The sequence below is a fragment of the Dendropsophus ebraccatus genome, chromosome 1, assembly GCF_027789765.1.
Source record: "Dendropsophus ebraccatus isolate aDenEbr1 chromosome 1, aDenEbr1.pat, whole genome shotgun sequence".
NCBI lineage: Eukaryota > Metazoa > Chordata > Amphibia > Anura > Hylidae > Dendropsophus > Dendropsophus ebraccatus.
In genome coordinates, this window is record NC_091454.1 from 2986855 (window position 1) to 3004980 (window position 18126).

An 18126-nucleotide genomic window follows, 5' to 3' on the forward strand; every position below is an offset into this window, starting at 1 on the left:
GGAGGAGGAGGGAACAGAGAGAGAGGAGCCTGGAGGAGGAGGGGACAGAGAGAGAGGAGCCTGGGGGAGGAGGGGACAGAGAGAGAGAGAGAGAGAGAGAGGAGCCTGTGGGAGGAGAGGACAGAGAGAGAGAGGAGCCTGGAGGAGGAGGGGACAGAGAGACAGGAGCCTGGAGGAGGAAGGGACAGAGAGAGAGAGGAGCCTGGAGGAGGAGAGGACACAGAGAGAGAGAGAGGAGCCTGGAGGAGGAGGGGACAGAGAGAGAGGAGCCTGGAGGAGGAAGGGACAGAGAGAGAGGAGCCTGGAGGAGGAGGGGACAGAGAGAGAGAGAGGAGCCTGGAGGAGGAGGGGACAGAGAGAGGAGCCTGGAGGAGGAGGGGACAGAGAGAGAGAGGAGCTTGGAGGAGGAGGGGACAGAGAGAGAGAGAGAGGAGTCTGGAGGAGGAGGGGACAGTGAGAGGAGTCTGGAGGAGGAAGGGACAGAGAGAGAGATGAGTCTGGAGGAAGAGGGGAGAGAGAGAGAGAGAGAGAGAGAGAGAGGAGCCTGGAGGAGGAGGGGACAGAGAGAGAGAGAGGAGCCTGGAGGAGGAGGGGACAGAGAGAGAGAGGAGTCTGGAGGAGGAGGGGACAGAGAGAGAGAGGAGCCTGGAGGAGAAGGGGACAGAGAGAGAGAGAGGAGCCTGGAGGAGGAGGGGATAGAGAGAGAGAGAGGAGCCTGGAGGAGGAGGGGACAGAGAGAGAGGAGTCTGGAGGAGGAAGGGACAGAGAGAGAGAGGAGTCTGGAGGAGGAGGGGAGAGAGAGAGGAGCCTGGAGGAGGAGAGGACAGAGAGAGAGAGAGGAGCCTGGAGGAGGAGGGGACAGAGAGAGAGAGAGGAGCCTGGAGGAGGAGGGGACAGAGAGAGAGAGAGAGAGGAGCCTGGAGGAGGAGGGGACAGAGAGAGAGGAGTCTGGAGGAGGAAGGGACAGAGAGAGAGGGGCCTGGAGGAGGAGGGGACAGAGAGAGAGAGAGGAGCCTGGAGGAGGAGGGGACAGAGAGAGAGAGAGGAGCCTGGAGGAGGGAAAAGGATGTAGAGTGGCAGCAGTTTATTCCTCTCCCGACACGTACAACCATGTGAGTGTTTTGGAGAGAATAGAGATGGCCGTTGGCTCTGAGGAGTACGTCCAGCTTAATACATAACTGCAGAATTGTGAGCGCAGCTCTGGGTAACTGTTGAGTATAAGACGTAATAGCCTTGCGGCCTTGTTGACTTCCTCACCCCGTTTCTCCCAGCTGCCCCTGGAGCCGGACGCGGGGGGGGGATCATGTCACTGAATGGGGGGGAATTAAGAGCTCGGCAGCAGCTGGAGGCAGAATAGGGGCACTAATCCCGGCTATCATCCGCTCACTCAGCTCTGCTCTATCCGGCCCCCGGGGGCCGCCGCGCTCATACATCCCGGCCCCTGGCATTGTCCGGCTGGGATTACCCACAATAGCATGGCATTTATGGAGCTTCTCATCCCATTCACCGCTCTTCTCACCCATGAAGGACAGTGGATAAACACGGACGCCGCGCCAATTCTACAATGTGTGGAAATTTCCGCTAACATTAATACAAATAACCTGGGGGGATTGTCCGAGCCAGCAACGGACGCCATATTGTTATGGGGGAGGTCAGGCTACATCCCGCCACTTTAACATAACACAGGTGACGGTGGGCGACAGCTAATGTGGGGCGATAAAAGAAAACGCCAAACGCCATGACAGCAGATTGACATCACGCGGCCCTGGACGCCAGCCGCACCATCATACAGGATCTAAGCAATTTCTGGCGCCATCATACAGGATCTAAGCAATTTCTGGCGCCATCATACAGGATCTAAGCAATTTCTGGCGCCATCATACAGGTTCTAAGCAATTTCTGGCGCCATCATACAGGATCTAAGCAATTTCTGGCGCCATCATACAGGATCTAAGCAATTTCTGGCGCCATCATACAGGATCTAAGCAATTTCTGGCGCCATCATATCACTTTTACACATTTCCAGTCCTGACACACTACAGGTCTTATGCTAGAACCGGCATAACTGACCAAAAGGGTCCCCTCCTACCCTATGGACATAGAGCTGACTGATGGGCAGATAGGTCCCCTCCTACCCTATGGACATAGAGCTGACTGATGGGCAGATAGGTCCCCTCCTACCCTATGGACATAGAGCTGACTGATGGGCAGATAGGTCCCCTCCTACCCTATGGACATAGAGCTGACTGATGGGCAGATAGGTCCCCTCCTACCCTATGGACATAGAGCTGACTGATGGGCAGATAGGTCCCCTCCTACCCTATAGACATAGAGCTGACTGATGGGCAGATAGGTCCCCTCCTACCCTATGGACATAGAGCTGACTGATGGGCAGATAGGTCCCCTCCTACCCTATGGACATAGAGATGACTGATGGGCAGATAGGTCCCCTCCTACCCTATGGACATAGAGCTGACTGATGGGCAGATAGGTCCCCTCCTACCCTATGGACATAGAGCTGACTGATGGGCAGATAGGTCCCCTCCTACCCTATAGACATAGAGCTGACTGATGGGCAGATAGGTCCCCTCCTACCCTATGGACATAGAGCTGACTGATGGGCAGATAGGTCCCCTCCTACCCTATGGACATAGAGATGACTGATGGGCAGATAGGTCCCCTCCTACCCTATGGACATAGAGCTGACTGATGGGCAGATAGGTCCCCTCCTACCCTATAGACATAGAGCTGACTGATGGGCAGATAGGTCCCCTCCTACCCTATGGACATAGAGCTGACTGATGGGCAGATAGGTCCCCTCCTACCCTATGGACATAGAGCTGACTGATGGGCAGATAGGTCCCCTCCTACCCTATAGACATAGAGCTGACTGATGGGCAGATAGGTCCCCTCCTACCCTATGGACATAGAGCTGACTGATGGGCAGATAGGTCCCCTCCTACCCTAAAGACATAGAGCTAACTGATGGGCAGATAGGTCCCCTCCTATACTATAGACATAGAGCTGACTGATGGGCAGATAGGTCCCCTCCTACCCTATAGACATAGAGCTGACTGATGGGCAGATAGGTCCCCTCCTACCCTATAGACATAGAGCTATCTGCCCATCAGTCAGCTCTATGTCTATAGGGTAGGAGGGGACCTATCAGTTAGCTCTATGTCCATAGGGTAGGAGGGGACCTATCTGCCCATCAGTCATCTCTATGTCTATAGTATAGGAGGGGACCTATCTGCCCATCAGTTAGCTCTATGTCTATAGGGTAGGATGGGACCTATCTGCCCATCAGTCAGCTCTATGTCTATAGGGTAGGAGGGGACCTATCTGCCCATCAGTCAGCTCTATGTCTATAGGGTAGGAGGGGACCTATCTGCCCATCAGTTAGCTCTATGTCTATAGGGTAGGAGGGGACCTAACTGATGGGCAGATAGGTCCCCTCCTACCCTATAGACATAGAGCTGACTGATGGGCAGATGGGACCCTACTCCAATCTTGTTGATGGGCAGATGGGACCCCACCTACGCTACAGCCATAGATCTGAATGATGGGCAGATGGGACCCTACTCTAATCTTGTTGATGGGCAGATGGGACCCCTCCTACCCTACAGCCATAGATCTGAATGATGGGCAGATGGGACCCTACTCCAATCTTGTTGATGGGCAGATGGGACCCCTCCTACCCTATAGCCATAGATCTGAATGATGGGCAGATGGGACCCTACTCTAATCTTGTTGATGGGCAGATGGGACCCCTCCTACCCTACAGCCATAGATCTGAATGATGGGCAGATGGGACCCTACTCCAATCTTGTTGATGGGCAGATGGGACCCCTCCTACCCTATAGCCATAGATCTGAATGATGGGCAGATGGCACCCTACTCCAATCTTGTTGATGGGCAGATAAGACCCCTCCTACCCTATGGCGATAAATCTGTTTAATGGGCAGATCAGGTCCTTTCTACCCTATATAAATAGATCTGACTGATGGTCTCCCTCCTCCTCCCCCCTTGGTCACAGCCCCTTGGCAGTCATGTATCAGAGGGGCTAGAACATCACTGAGCAGCCATAATTTTTGTCGCCGTGTATCAGGTGTCATGGAAGGACCGATGGAGGGGATATACCTGCATTGTAACTACTCCAGTCTAGCAGTTTGTGAGATCTGGTGTTACCCATTATCCCGACACAGGCTGAGTTTAAAACAGCAAATCAGGTGAGTTAGAGAAGCATCGGCACAGAAGTCACGTCACTACACACACTGAAACGATACACAGCACAGTTAATACAAGTCTGGGGTCACAGGAGGGGGGGGGGGTTCTAGGCGATAGGTTTTATTCTGCACACACAAATCTCATGACATAAGTGAAGGGGCGGCTCCACATAGGTGTCATCATGTCACCTACTCCAGTCACATCTAGGGCTGCATCCAAATCCCTGCTGGCTTCCAGTGACCTCCCTCTGCTGCTCTGGGCTGGTGTAGTGTCTGTACTGGTGTAAGCCAGCAGGGGGCAGTAGTGTATCAGTACCTGTATACAGCTCTGGCTGTGACCTCCCTCTGCTGCTCTGGGCTGGTGTAGTGTCTGTACTGGTGTAAGCCAGCAGGGGGCAGTAGTGTATCAGTACCAGTATATAAAGCTCTGGCTGTGACCTCCCTCTGCTGCTCTGTACAGGTGTAGTGTCTGTACTGGTGTAAGCCAGCAGGGGGCAGTAGTGTATCAGTACCTGTATACAGCTCTGGCTGTGACCTCCCTCTGCTGCTCTGGGCTGGTGTAGTGTCTGTACTGGTGTAAGCCAGCAGGGGGCAGTAGTGTATCAGTACCTGTATACAGCTCTGGCTGTGACCTCCCTCTGCTGCTCTGTACAGGTGTAGTGTCTGTACTGGTGTAAGCCAGCAGGGGGCAGCAGTGGATCAGTACCAGTATATAAAGCTCTGGCTGTGACCTCCCTCTGCTGCTCTGTACAGGTGTAGTGTCTGTACTGGTGTAAGCCAGCAGGGGGCAGTAGTGTATCAGTACCTGTATACAGCTCTGGCTGTGACCTTCCTCTGCTGCTCTGTACAGGTGTAGTGTCTGTACTGGTGTAAGCCAGCAGGGGGCAGCAGTGGATCAGTACCAGTATATAAAGCTCTGGCTGTGATCTCCCTCTGCTGCTCTGTACAGGTGTAGTGTCTGTACTGGTGTAAGCCAGCAGGGGCAGTAGTGTATCAGTACCTGTATACAGCTCTGGCTGTGACCTCCCTCTGCTGCTCTGTACAGGTGTAGTGTCTGTACTGGTGTAAGCCAGCAGGGGGCAGCAGTGGATCAGTACCAGTATATAAAGCTCTGGCTGTGATCTCCCTCTGCTGCTCTGTACAGGTGTAGTGTCTGTACTGGTGTAAGCCAGCAGGGGCAGTAGTGTATCAGTACCTGTATACAGCTCTGGCTGTGACCTCCCTCTGCTGCTCTGTACAGGTGTAGTGTCTGTACTGGTGTAAGCCAGCAGGGGGCAGTAGTGTATCAGTACCTGTATACAGCTCTGGCTGTGACCTCCCTCTGCTGCTCTGTACAGGTGTAGTGTCTGTACTGGTGTAAGCCAGCAGGGGGCAGCAGTGGATCAGTACCTGTATACAGCTCTGGCTGTGACCTTCCTCTGCTGCTCTGTACAGGTGTAGTGTCTGTACTGGTGTAAGCCAGCAGGGGGCAGTAGTGTATCAGTACCTGTATACAGCTCTGGCTGTGACCTCCCTCTGCTGCTCTGTACAGGTGTAGTGTCTGTACTGGTGTAAGCCAGCAGGGGGCAGCAGTGGATCAGTACCTGTATACAGCTCTGGCTGTGATCTCCCTCTGCTGCTCTGTACAGGTGTAGTGTCTGTACTGGTGTAAGCCAGCAGGGGGCAGCAGTGGATCAGTACCTGTATATAAAGCTCCGGCTGTGACCTCCCTCTGCTGCTCTATACAGGTGTAGTGTCTGTACTGGTGTAAGCCAGCAGGGGGCAGCAGTGGATCAGTACCTGTATACAGCAGGACAGGGATGCCCATAGTGGAGCCGCCCTTACAATCCTTCTGCTCTAGAACAGAGAACACTTCAGGACACACACAGGGAGCTGTCATGCGGAGTCATGGGCAGCATCTAGGGCGGCGCGGGGCAGAGAACGGGGGTAAAAAAGCAGAAACAACATTGTGTGGCAGAAAAAACCCTCCAATTACCAGGGGACTTGAAGGCGGGGGCACTACCATAGCAAGGCACCGAGGCGGACTACTAATCCCAGAAGGAATAAATCATGTGGAAGACTATAACCTAGAGTGTCTCACTCCATTCCCTGAAGCCAGGGCGGGGCGGGGGGGGGGGCGGCAGACCTGATCCTATCATTACTCCACCTGTCCATAGCAGCGTAAAAGGACTACAACCCCCAGCAACAAGCATGCACTTATATCGTAGTATTACTGGACCCCAACCCCACAGTAACTGTCCATACATTACATTATTGTACTTGTCTTATCCTCCACTCACCTCCAGAGCTGCACTCACTATTCTGCTGTTACATCACGTCTCATCCTCCAGAGCTGCACTCACTATTCTGCTGTTACCTCATGTCTCATCCTCCAGAGCTGCACTCACTATTCTGCAGTTACATCATGTCTCATCCTCCAGAGCTGCACTCACTATTCTGCTGTTACCTCATGTCTCATCCTCCAGAGCTGCACTCACTATTCTGCTGTTACCTCATGTCTCATCCTCCAGAGCTGCACTCACTATTCTGCTGTTACCTCATGTCTCATCCTCCAGAGCTGCACTCACTATTCTGCTGTTACATCATGTCTCATCCTCCAGAGCTGCACTCACTATTCTGCTGTTATATCCTGTCTCATCCTCCAGAGCTGCACTCACTATTTTGCTGTTATATCCTGTCTCATCCTCCAGAGCTGCACTCACTATTCTGCTGTTACATCATGTCTCATCCTCCAGAGCTGCACTCACTATTCTGCTGTTATATCCTGTCTCATCCTCCAGAGCTGCACTCACTATTCTGCTGTTACATCATGTCTCATCCTCCAGAGCTGCACTCACTATTCTGCTGTTATATCCTGTCTCATCCTCCAGAGCTGCACTCACTATTCTGCTGTTACATCATGTCTCATCCTCCAGAGCTGCACTCACTATTCTGATGTTACATCAGGTCTCATCCTCCAGAGCTGCACTCACTATTCTGCTGTTACATCATGTCTCATCCTCCAGAGCTGCACTCACTATTCTGCTGTTACATCATGTCTCATCCTCCAGAGCTGCACTCACTATTCTGCTGTTAAATCATGTCTCATCCTCCAGAGCTGCACTCACTATACTACTACTATAGAGATCTCACAAGTCTTGGGTGGCTGTGACTGTCTGAGGTTTATGGTGGGCTCCCGACTCTTTGCACTATTGCTGTGGGAGGGATGAGCAGGCTCCGACTCTTCATGTGTATGAGGAGAGAACAGTCCTGCTGACACTATAACCGGTGTAATGTGGGAAACACTACAAGGCCAACAATGCAACGCAACATCATAGGGTTCCGATGGTGTATCAGACAATGCCGCAGCTCTGGATGTGACTGGAGAATAAGCGTCAGCTCTGGATGTGACTGGAGGATAAGCGTCAGCTCTGGATGTGACTGGAGGATAAGTGTCAGCTCTGGATGTGACTGGAGGATAAGCCGCAGCTCTGGATGTGACTGGAGAATAAGCCGCAGCTCTGGATGTGACTGGAGAATAAGCGTCAGCTCTGGATGTGACTGGAGGATAAGCGTCAGCTCTGAATGTGACTGGAGGATAAGCGTCAGCTCTGGATGTGACTGGAGAATAAGCGTCAGCTCTGGATGTGACTGGAGGATAAGCGTCAGCTCTGAATGTGACTGGAGGATAAGCGTCAGCTCTGGATGTGACTGGAGGATAAGCGTCAGCTCTGGATGTGACTGGAGAATAAGCGTCAGCTCTGGATGTGACTGGAGGATAAGCGTCAGCTCTGAATGTGACTGGAGGATAAGCATCAGCTCTGGATGTGACTGGAGGATAAGCGTCAGCTCTGGATGTGACTGGAGGATAAGCGTCAGCTCTGGATGTGACTGGAGAATAAGCGTCAGCTCTGGATGTGACTGACGAATAAGCGACAGCTTTGGATGTGACTGGAGAATAAGCGTCAGCTCTGGATGTGACTGGAGAATAAGTGGCAGCTCTGGATGTGACTGGAGAATAAGCGTCAGCTCTGGATGTGACTGGAGAATAAGCATCAGCTCTGGATGTGACTGGAGAATAAGCATCAGCTCAGGATATGACTGGAGAATAAGCAGCAGCTCTGGATGTGACTGGAGAATAAGCATCAGCTCAGGATATGACTGGAGAATAAGTGGCAGCTCAGGATGTGACTGGAGAATAAGCAGCAGCTCTGGATGTGACTGAAGAATAAGCATCAGCTCTGGATGTAACTGGAGGATAAGCGTCAGCTCTGGATGTGACTGGAGAATAAGCATCAGCTCTGGATGTAACTGGAGGATAAGCGTCAGCTCTGGATGTGACTGGAGGATAAGCGTCAGCTCTGGATGTAACTGGAGGATAAGCGTCAGCTCTGGATGTGACTGGAGAATAAGCGTCAGCTCTGGATGTGACTGGAGAATAAGCCGCAGCTCTGGATGTGACTGGAGAATAAGCCGCAGCTCAGGATGTGACTGAAGAATAAGCATCAGCTCTGGATGTGACTGGAGGATAAGCATCAGCTCTGGATGTGACTGGAGAATAAGCGGCAACTCTGGATGTGACTGGAAAATAAGCAGCAGCTCTGGATGTGACTGGAAAATAAGCAGCAGCTCTGGATGTGACTGGAGAATAAGGGGCAGCTCTGGATGTGACTGGAGGATAAGACTAGACCAGTAGTACGTCTCCTCTGTGTCTACAACCCTGAGACTGGTCAGTGGATGGACGCCATGCTCACACAGCGGAGGATGCGTTACAATGTGTCATCATGGAGTCCAGGATGGAGACTTTAGGGAAGACTGGAAAAAATCAATTAATGAGGCCCCCAAAGTGTAAAGGGGAGACCCCCCCCCCCCCCGAGCCCATGAGACCCCCCCCGAGCCCATTCAAGTCAGGCAGGACGTACCCGGATTGTGTATCCGATCCAGAAGCTTCACTGATCGGGCGCTGACCACTCCACCAACATGGATGAGGAAGCCGACGGGAAACACTGTCAGGGTGAAGAAAGGGAACTCCTGCGGGGAGAGGTGGGGGACAGTGATTACACATGGAGGGAGGGGGGGAGGACATCCCCCCATAACATCCCCCTCCATAATCCCAATATCCCCCCCACAACATTCCCCTCCATAATATCCCCCCTCCAAAACAACCCCACCATAACACCCCCCTCCATAACATTCCCCCTCCAATATCCACCCTTCATACCATCCCCCCTCCATAACCTCCCCCTCCATACCATCCCCCTTCATTACACCCCTCCCTCCATAACATCCCCCTCCATTACATCTCCCCCTCCATAACATCCCTCCCTCCATAACCCCCCCTCCATAACCTCACCCCTCCATACCATCCCTCCCTCCATACCATCCCTCCCTCCATACCATCCCTCCCTCCATAACATCCCCCCTCCATAACATCCCCCCCTCTATAACATCCCCCCCTCCATAACATCCCCCTCCCTCCATAACATCCCTCCCTCCATAACATCCCTCCTCCATAACACCCCAACTCCATAACATCCCCCCCTCCATAACCTCACCCCTCCATACCATCCCCCTCCATAACATCCCCCCTCCATAACATCCCCCCCTCTATAACATCCCCCCCTCCATAACATCCCTCCCTCCATAACACCCCCACTCCATAACATCCCCCCCTCCATAACCTCACCCCTCCATACCATCACCCTCCATAACATCCCCCCTCCATAACATCCCCCCCTCCATAACATCCCTCCCTCCATAACCCCCCCTCCATAACCTCCCCCCTCCATTACATCTCCCCCTCCATAACATCCCTCCCTTTATAACATCCCCCCTCCATAACATCCCCCCTCCATAACATCCCCCCTCCATAACATTCCTCCCTCCATAACATCCCTCCCTCCATAACATCCCCCCCTCCATAACTCCCCCCCTCCATAACATCCCCCCCTCCATAACATCCCCCTCCCTCCATAACATCCCCCCCTCCATAACATCCCTCCCTCCATAACATCCCCCCTCCATAACATCCCCCCTCCATAACCCCCCCTCCATAACATCCCCCCCTCCATAACACCCCCCTCCATAACATCCCTCTCCATAACATCCCTCCCTCCATAACATCCCCCTCCCTCCATAACATCCCCCTCCCTCCATAACATCCCCCCCTCCATAACATCCCTCCCTCCATAACATCCCCCCTCCATAACATCCCCCCCTCCATAACACCCCCCCTCCATAACATCCCTCCCTCCATAACATCCCCCCTCCATAACATCCCTCCCTCCATAACATCCCTCTCCATAACACCCCCCCTCCATAACACCCCCCCTCCATAACATCCCTCTCCATAACACCCCCCCCTCCATAACATCCCCCCTCCATAACATCCCTCCCTCCATAACACCCCCCCCCCCCCCCCTCCATAACATCCAATGGCTGGGGGTGAGCCATAACACAGCGCCCCCTGCTTACCCGCTGCTCCAGTGCTGACTGCGTCTGCTGCCTCAGGAGGGCCTTAAAGGGGCCGCCATCTCTTCCGGCGCTTCCACTTCCCATCCCTGAGGAGAAAGGTCAGAGTCACCCTCCTGGTGTGAGGCGGCAGCGGCGGCGGGCTCTCCATAAGCAGATACTATCACTACTGCCGCACTGCGGAGGAAAGATGGCGTCTGGGGGCGAGGAATGACAGCCGAGGGAATGGCCAGGGGGGTCACACGTCCGGCCCGGTGACCCTGATACTGACCCCAGGATAAGATGTACCATATTAATAAACCAGGGGGGTCACATGTCCAGCCAGGTGACCCCGATACTGACCCCACAAATAAGATGTACCATATTAATAAACCAGGGGGGGTCACATGTCCAGCCAGGTGACCCCGATACTGACCCCACAAATAAGATGTACCATATCAATAACCCAGGGGGGGTCACATGTCCGGCCAGGTGACCCTGATACTGACCCCAGGATAAGATGTACCATATCAATAACCCAGGGGAGTCACATGTCCGGCCAGGTGACCCTGATACTGACCCCAGGATAAGATGTACCATACTTATATATACGTGTGTGTGTCACCCGCCCCCCCCCCCCCCTGTCTGGTTTTCTCAGACAACCATCATCATCACCATCATCATCATCACACCTGGGATGTCACAAACGCCCCTAGAGCCATTTTTCCTCAGAGAAGAGACAAGGCTGCATCCAATCTTAAACAGAAACTTAAAGGGGTAATCCGGGGAAAAAAAAAAATTTCTTTTAAATCAAAGTTATATAGATTTGGGTAGGTTCACACTACGGAATCTGGGTGGAGAAGTTCCGTCGGATTCCATGGCTTGTACCTGTTCACACCGGCGAGCATATCCGCCCGTGCTATAGACACCATTCTATGGCCGGGCCGATTCCGCCAAAAGAACTGACATGTCTATTTTTTTGGCAGAATGCGGAATTGGCCACAGAATGGTGTCTGCAGCACGGGCGGATATGCTCGCCGGCGTGAACAGGTACAAGCCATGGAATCCGACGGAACTTCTCCACCCAGATTCCGTAGTGTGAACCTACTCTCATAATTTACTTCTGTTTAGTAATCTCCAGCTGCTGTATGTCTTGCAGGAAGTGGTGTATTCTCTCCAGTCTTCCAGTACTTATCAGCTGCTGTATGTCATGCAGGAAGTGGTGTATTCTCTCCAGTCTGACACAGTGCTCTCTGCTGCCACCTCTGTCCATGTCAGGAACTGTCCAGAGCAGGAGAGGTTTTCTATGGGGATTTGCTGCTGCTCTGGACAGTTCCTGACATGGACAGAGGTGGCAGCAGAGAGCACTGTGTCACACTGGAGAGAATACACCACTTCCTGCAGGACATACAGCAGCTGATAAGTATTGGGAGACTGGAGAGAATACACCACGTCCTGCAGGACAAAAAGCAGCTGATAAGTACTGGAAGACTGGGGATTTTTAAATAGAAGTAATTTATACTTTTGAATAACTTTCTGACACCAGCTGATTGGAAAGAAAAAGGCGTTCCCCTTTAATCTTTTAAATTGTTTGAAAGAAAAGTTTTGAGATTCTGCTGAAAAACTTTTCTTTGGACGTAAGACTGGACATCGAGCCTTTAAGAATGTGGGGGGGTGGGGGTGAGGGGGTATTAAGGATATTAGTGGGAGTGGGGTAAATACGGTATTATAACCTCCCCCCCCCCCCCAAATCGGGAATCCCCAGGCACTAAACCACCGCAGCTGTGACAGATAAGGAAACACAGAGTCCTGGATGATGCCGGGCGGCAAACACACCACGTGTAACCACAGACACCACAATATATATATATATATACAGGAGAGGTCAGAGGTCATAGCGGACAGAGACACAACGCCCAATGTGTAAGGTGATGGAGATGGCAGGATAGGAGGGAGGGGGTACATACTTTATGGCACCCTGATCATGTATTCAGTGTTGGTGTGATGATATCATCGTTCTCCAGATTACATCACAATCTCAATCCCCTCATATATCATTATATAGAGGAATAGTGGCCCTCCCCCTGTATTACAGAGGGACCGTTTTATATCATGTATCTTATACCGGGAGGTCTGCAGTGTACACAGAAGAGAACAAGTGGCCCCGGGCATGCTATAGGGCCCCAGTGCAAGCGCAAGACGGAACCCAGAGGATTAGAAGGGAGGGATACCAAGAATGCACCAACCCATCACTAGAGATCAGCAGTGACATCACTGAGAATACAGCCTATCCATCACTAGAGATCAGCGGTGACATCACTGAGAATACAGCCTATCCATCACTAGAGATCAGCAGTGACATCACTGAGAATACAGCCTATCCATCACTAGAGATCAGCAGTGACATCACTGAGAATACAGCCTATCCATCACTGGAGATCAGTGACATCACTGAGAATACAGCCTATCCATCACTAGAGATCAGCAGTGACATCACTGAGAATACAGCCTATCCATCACTAGAGATCAGTGACATCACTGAGAATACAGCCTATCCATCACTAGAGATCAGCAGTGACATCACTGAGAATACAGCCTATCCATCACTAGAGATCAGCAGTGACCTCACAGAAAATACAGCCTATCCATCACTAGAGATCAGCGGTGACATCACTGAGAATACAGCCTATCCATCACTAGAGATCAGTGACATCACTGAGAATACAGCCTATCCATCACTAAAGATCAGTGGTGACATCACTGAGAATACAGCCTATCCATCACTAGAGATCAGCGGTGACATCACTGAGAATACAGCCTATCCATCACTAGAGATCAGCGGTGACATCACTGAGAATACAGCCTATCCATCACTAGAGATCAGTGACATCACTGAGAATACAGCCTTTCCATCACTAGAGATCAGCGGTGACATCACTGACAATACAGCCTATCCATCACTAGAGATCAGTGACATCACTGAGAATACAGCCTATCCATCACTAGAGATCAGCGGTGACATCACTGAGAATACAGCCTATCCATCACTAGAGATCAGTGACATCACTGAGAATACAGCCTATCCATCACTAGAGATCAGTGACATCACTGAGAATACAGCCTATCCATCACTAGAGATCAGCGGTGACATCACTGAGAATACAGCCTATCCATCACTAGAGATCAGCGGTGACATCACTGAGAATACAGCCTATCCATCACTAGAGATCAGTGACATCACTGACAATACAGCCTATCCATCACTAGAGATCAGCAGTGACATCACTGACAATACAGCCTATCCATCACTAGAGATCAGCGGTGACATCACTGAGAATATAGCCTATCCATCACTAGAGATCAGTGACATCACTGAGAATACAGCCTATCCATTACTAGAGATCAGTGACATCACTGGGAATACAGCCTATCCATCACTAGAGATCAGTGGTGACATCACTGAGAATACAGCCTATCCATCACTAGAGATCAGCGGTGACATCACTGAGAATACAGCCTATCCATCACTAAAGATCAGCGGTGACATCACTGAGAATACAGCCTATCCATCACTAGAGATCAGCAGTGACATCACTGAGAATACAGCCTATCCATCACTAGAGATCAGCAGTGACATCACTGAGAATACAGCCTATCCATCACTAGAGATCAGTGACATCACTGAGAATACAGCCTATCCATCACTAGAGATCAGCAGTGACATCACTGAGAATACAGCGTATCCATCACTAAAGATCAGCGGTGACATCACTGAGAATATAGCCTATCCATCACTAGAGATCAGCAGTGACATCACTGAGAATACAGCCTATCCATCACTAGAGATCAGTGACATCACTGAGAATACAGCCTATCCATCACTAGAGATCAGCAGTGACATCACTGAGAATACAGCGTATCCATCACTAAAGATCAGCGGTGACATCACTGAGAATACAGCCTATCCATCACTAGAGATCAGTGACATCACTGAGAATACAGCCTATCCATCACTAGAGATCAGCGGTGACATCACTGAGAATACAGCCTATCCATCACTAGAGATCAGCTGTGACATCACTGAGAATACAGCCTATCCATCACTAAAGATCAGCGGTGACATCACTGAGAATACAGCCTATCCATCACTAGAGATCAGCAGTGACATCACTGAGAATACAGCCTATCCATCACTAGAGATCAGCAGTGACATCACTGAGAATACAGCCTATCCATCACTAGAGATCAGCGGTGACATCACTAGAGATCAGCGGTGACATCACTAGAGATCAGCGGTGCAGACATGGTATGGCTCCCTGGGGTGTTAGTGTCACTCACATCAGACGTTAGTTGTTGGTGAGGTCACACACATGATGTCGTGCGGCGGCCATCCTACCGGCGGACAGCATCAGCTCGTCACTGAGCGATATGGATTTCCTCAGCCGCGGGCGGCTACCACTAGTGTGAGGAGGGGAGACGCTAGAGGCCAGGAGGAGGCTATAGGACTGTGTGAGGCCGGGGGAGCTCGGGGAGACAGAATACCGAGGAGCCTTTGGAATGAGAGCTGGAGGGCGGAGAGAGGATGGAGAGAAGGAAGAAAGCAACAAAAGTGATACAAAATTATAGAGGAAAACAGATAGGGGGGCGCTATCAACACCGTGACTGAGACTAACCACGCCACACCACCAGAGGGCGACATGAGCAATGGGGAATACTCCCACCCCGGGGCACAGTACTGGAGCTCATATAGGGGCACTCTGCTTCCATCACACCTTATAGCACAGTCACCTCCAGAGCTGCACTCACTATTCTGCTGTTACATCCCGTCTCATCCTCCAGAGCTGCGCTCACTATTCTGCTGTTACATCACGTCTCATCCTCCAGAGCTGCACTCACTATTCTGCTGTTACATCATGTCTCATCCTCCAGAGCTGCACTCACTATTCTGCTGTTACATCATGTCTCATCCTCCAGAGCTGCACTCACTATTCTGCTGTTACACCATGTCTCCTCCCCCAGAGCTGCACTCACTATCGTGCTGTTACATCCTGTCTCATCCTCCAGAGCTGCACTCACTATTCTGCTGTTACATCACGTCTCATCCTCCAGAGCTGCACTCACTATTCTGCTGTTACATCCTGTCTCATCCTCCAGAGCTGCACTCACTATTCTGCTGTTACATCCTGTCTCATCCTCCAGAGCTGCGCTCACTATTCTGCTGTTGCATCCTGTCTCTTCCTCCAGAGCTGCACTCACTATTCTGCTGTTACATCCCGTCTCATCCTCCAGAGCTGCACTCACTATTCTGCTGTTACATCACGTCTCATCCTCCAGAGCTGCACTCACTATTCTGCTGTTACATCATGTCTCATCCTCCAGAGCTGCACTCACTATTCTGCTGTTACATCACGTCTCATCCTCCAGAGCTGCACTCACTATTCTGCTGTTACATCATGTCTCATCCTCCAGAGCTGCACTCACTATCCTGCTGTTACATCCTGTCTCATCCCCCAGAGCTGCAATTACTATTCTGCTGTTACATTATGTCTCCTCCTTCAGAGCTGCACTCACTATTCTGCTGTTACATCATGTCTCATCCCCCAGAGCTGCACTCACTATTCTGCTGTTACATCCTGTCTCATCCTCCAGAGCTGCACTCACTATTCTGCTGTTACATTATGTGTCGTCCTTCAGCCACCTTAAGAGTGACATAAAAAACATGGGAGGCTGGACTGTACTGTGTGTGCGTGGGAAGGGGGGGGGGGGGGACAGGTGAGGCAGGACTGTACTGTGGAGGGGGATATGGAAGGCAAAACTGTACTGTGGAGGGGGACATGGGAGGCAGAACTGTACTGTGGGGGGACATGGGAGACAGAACTGTACTGTGGGGGGACATGGGAGACAGAACTGTACTGTGGGGGGACATGGGAGACAGAACTGTACTGTGGGGGGACATGGGAGACAGAACTGTACTGTGGGGGGGACATGGGAGACAGAACTGTACTGTGGGGGGACATGGGAGACAGAACTGTACTGTGGGGGGACATGGGAGACAGAACTGTACTGTGGGGGGACATGGGAGACAGAACTGTACTGTGGGGGGACATGGGAGACAGAACTGTACTGTGGGGGGACATGGGAGACAGAACTGTACTGTGGGGGGACATGGGAGACAGAACTGTACTGTGGGGGACATGGGAGACAGAACTGTACTGTGGGGGGACATGGGAGACAGAACTGTACTGTGGGGGGACATGGGAGACAGAACTGTACTGTGGGGGGACATGGGAGACAGAACTGTACTGTGGGGGGACATGGGAGACAGAACTGTACTGTGGGGGGACATGGGAGACAGAACTGTACTGTGGGGGGACATGGGAGACAGAACTGTACTGTGGCGGGGAATATGGAAGGGAGAATTGTACTGTGGAGGGACATGGGAGACAGAACTGTACTGTGGGAGGGGCATGGGGGAAAGAACTGTACTGTGGTGGGGATATGGGGGGGAAGAACTGTACTGTGGGCGGGGATATGGGGGGGAAGAACTGTACTGTGGGGGGGATATGGGGGGAAGAACTGTACTGTGGGCGGGGATATGGGGGGAAGAACTGTACTGTGGGGGGGATATGGGGGGGGAAGAACAGTACTGTGGGCGGGGATATGGGGGGGGGAAGAACTGTACTGTGGGGGGGATATGGGGGGGGAAGAACTGTACTGTGGGCGGGGATATGGGGGGAAGAACTGTACTGTGGGCGGGGATATGGGGGAAGAACTGTACTGTGGGGGGATATGGGGGGGATGAACTGTACTGTGGGTGGGATATGGGGGGAAGAACTGTACTGTGGGCGGGGATATGGGGGGAAGAACTGTACTGTGGGGGGGGGGACATGGGAGGCAGGACTGTACTGTGGGGGGGGATATGGGGGGAAGAACTGTACTGTGGGGGGATATGGGGGGGATGAACTGTACTGTGGGGGGATATGGGGGGAAGAACTGTACTGTGGGCGGGGATATGGGGGGAAGAACTGTACTGTGGGGGGGGGACATGGGAGGCAGGACTGTACTGTGGGAGGGGGACATGGGAGGCAGGACTGTACTGTGGGGGGGGGACATGGGAGGCAGGACTGTACTGTGGGGGGGGGACATGGGAGGCAGGACTGTACTGTGGGGGGGGACATGGGAGGCAGGACTGTACTGTGGGGGGCGGGGGGACATGGGAGGCAGGACTGTACTGTGGGGGGGGGACATGGGAGGCAGGACTGTACTGTGGGGGGGGACATGGGAGGCAGGACTGTACTGTGGGGGGGGGACATGGGAGGCAGGACTGTACTGTGGGGGGCGGGGGGACATGGGAGGCAGGACTGTACTGTGGGGGGGGGGACATGGGAGGCAGGACTGTACTGTGGGGGGGGGGGACATGGGAGGCAGGACTGTACTGTGGGGGGGGGGGGGACATGGGAGGCAGGACTGT

The 18126-nt window shown here is 52.3% G+C and overlaps 1 protein-coding gene across 12 annotated transcripts in view; it reads right to left on the minus strand.

Moving 5' to 3' along the window:
• The window catches only part of C2CD5 (C2 calcium dependent domain containing 5), a 99129-nt gene that overhangs the window by 53327 nt on the left and 27676 nt on the right, over positions 1-18126 (minus strand). For 8 of the 12 annotated variants that reach the window (XM_069963826.1, XM_069963811.1, XM_069963843.1 and 5 more), the window contains exons 9-11: positions 15052-15219; positions 10680-10765; positions 9128-9236 (exon numbers count right to left, since the gene is read on the minus strand). In XM_069963826.1, coding sequence (XP_069819927.1) covers positions 9128-9236; positions 10680-10765; positions 15052-15219 — 363 coding nt within the window. The remainder of the gene's footprint in view (positions 1-9127; positions 9237-10679; positions 10766-15051; positions 15220-18126) is intronic. The other 4 variants (XM_069963883.1, XM_069963867.1, XM_069963875.1 and 1 more) reach the window with 1 other exon arrangement.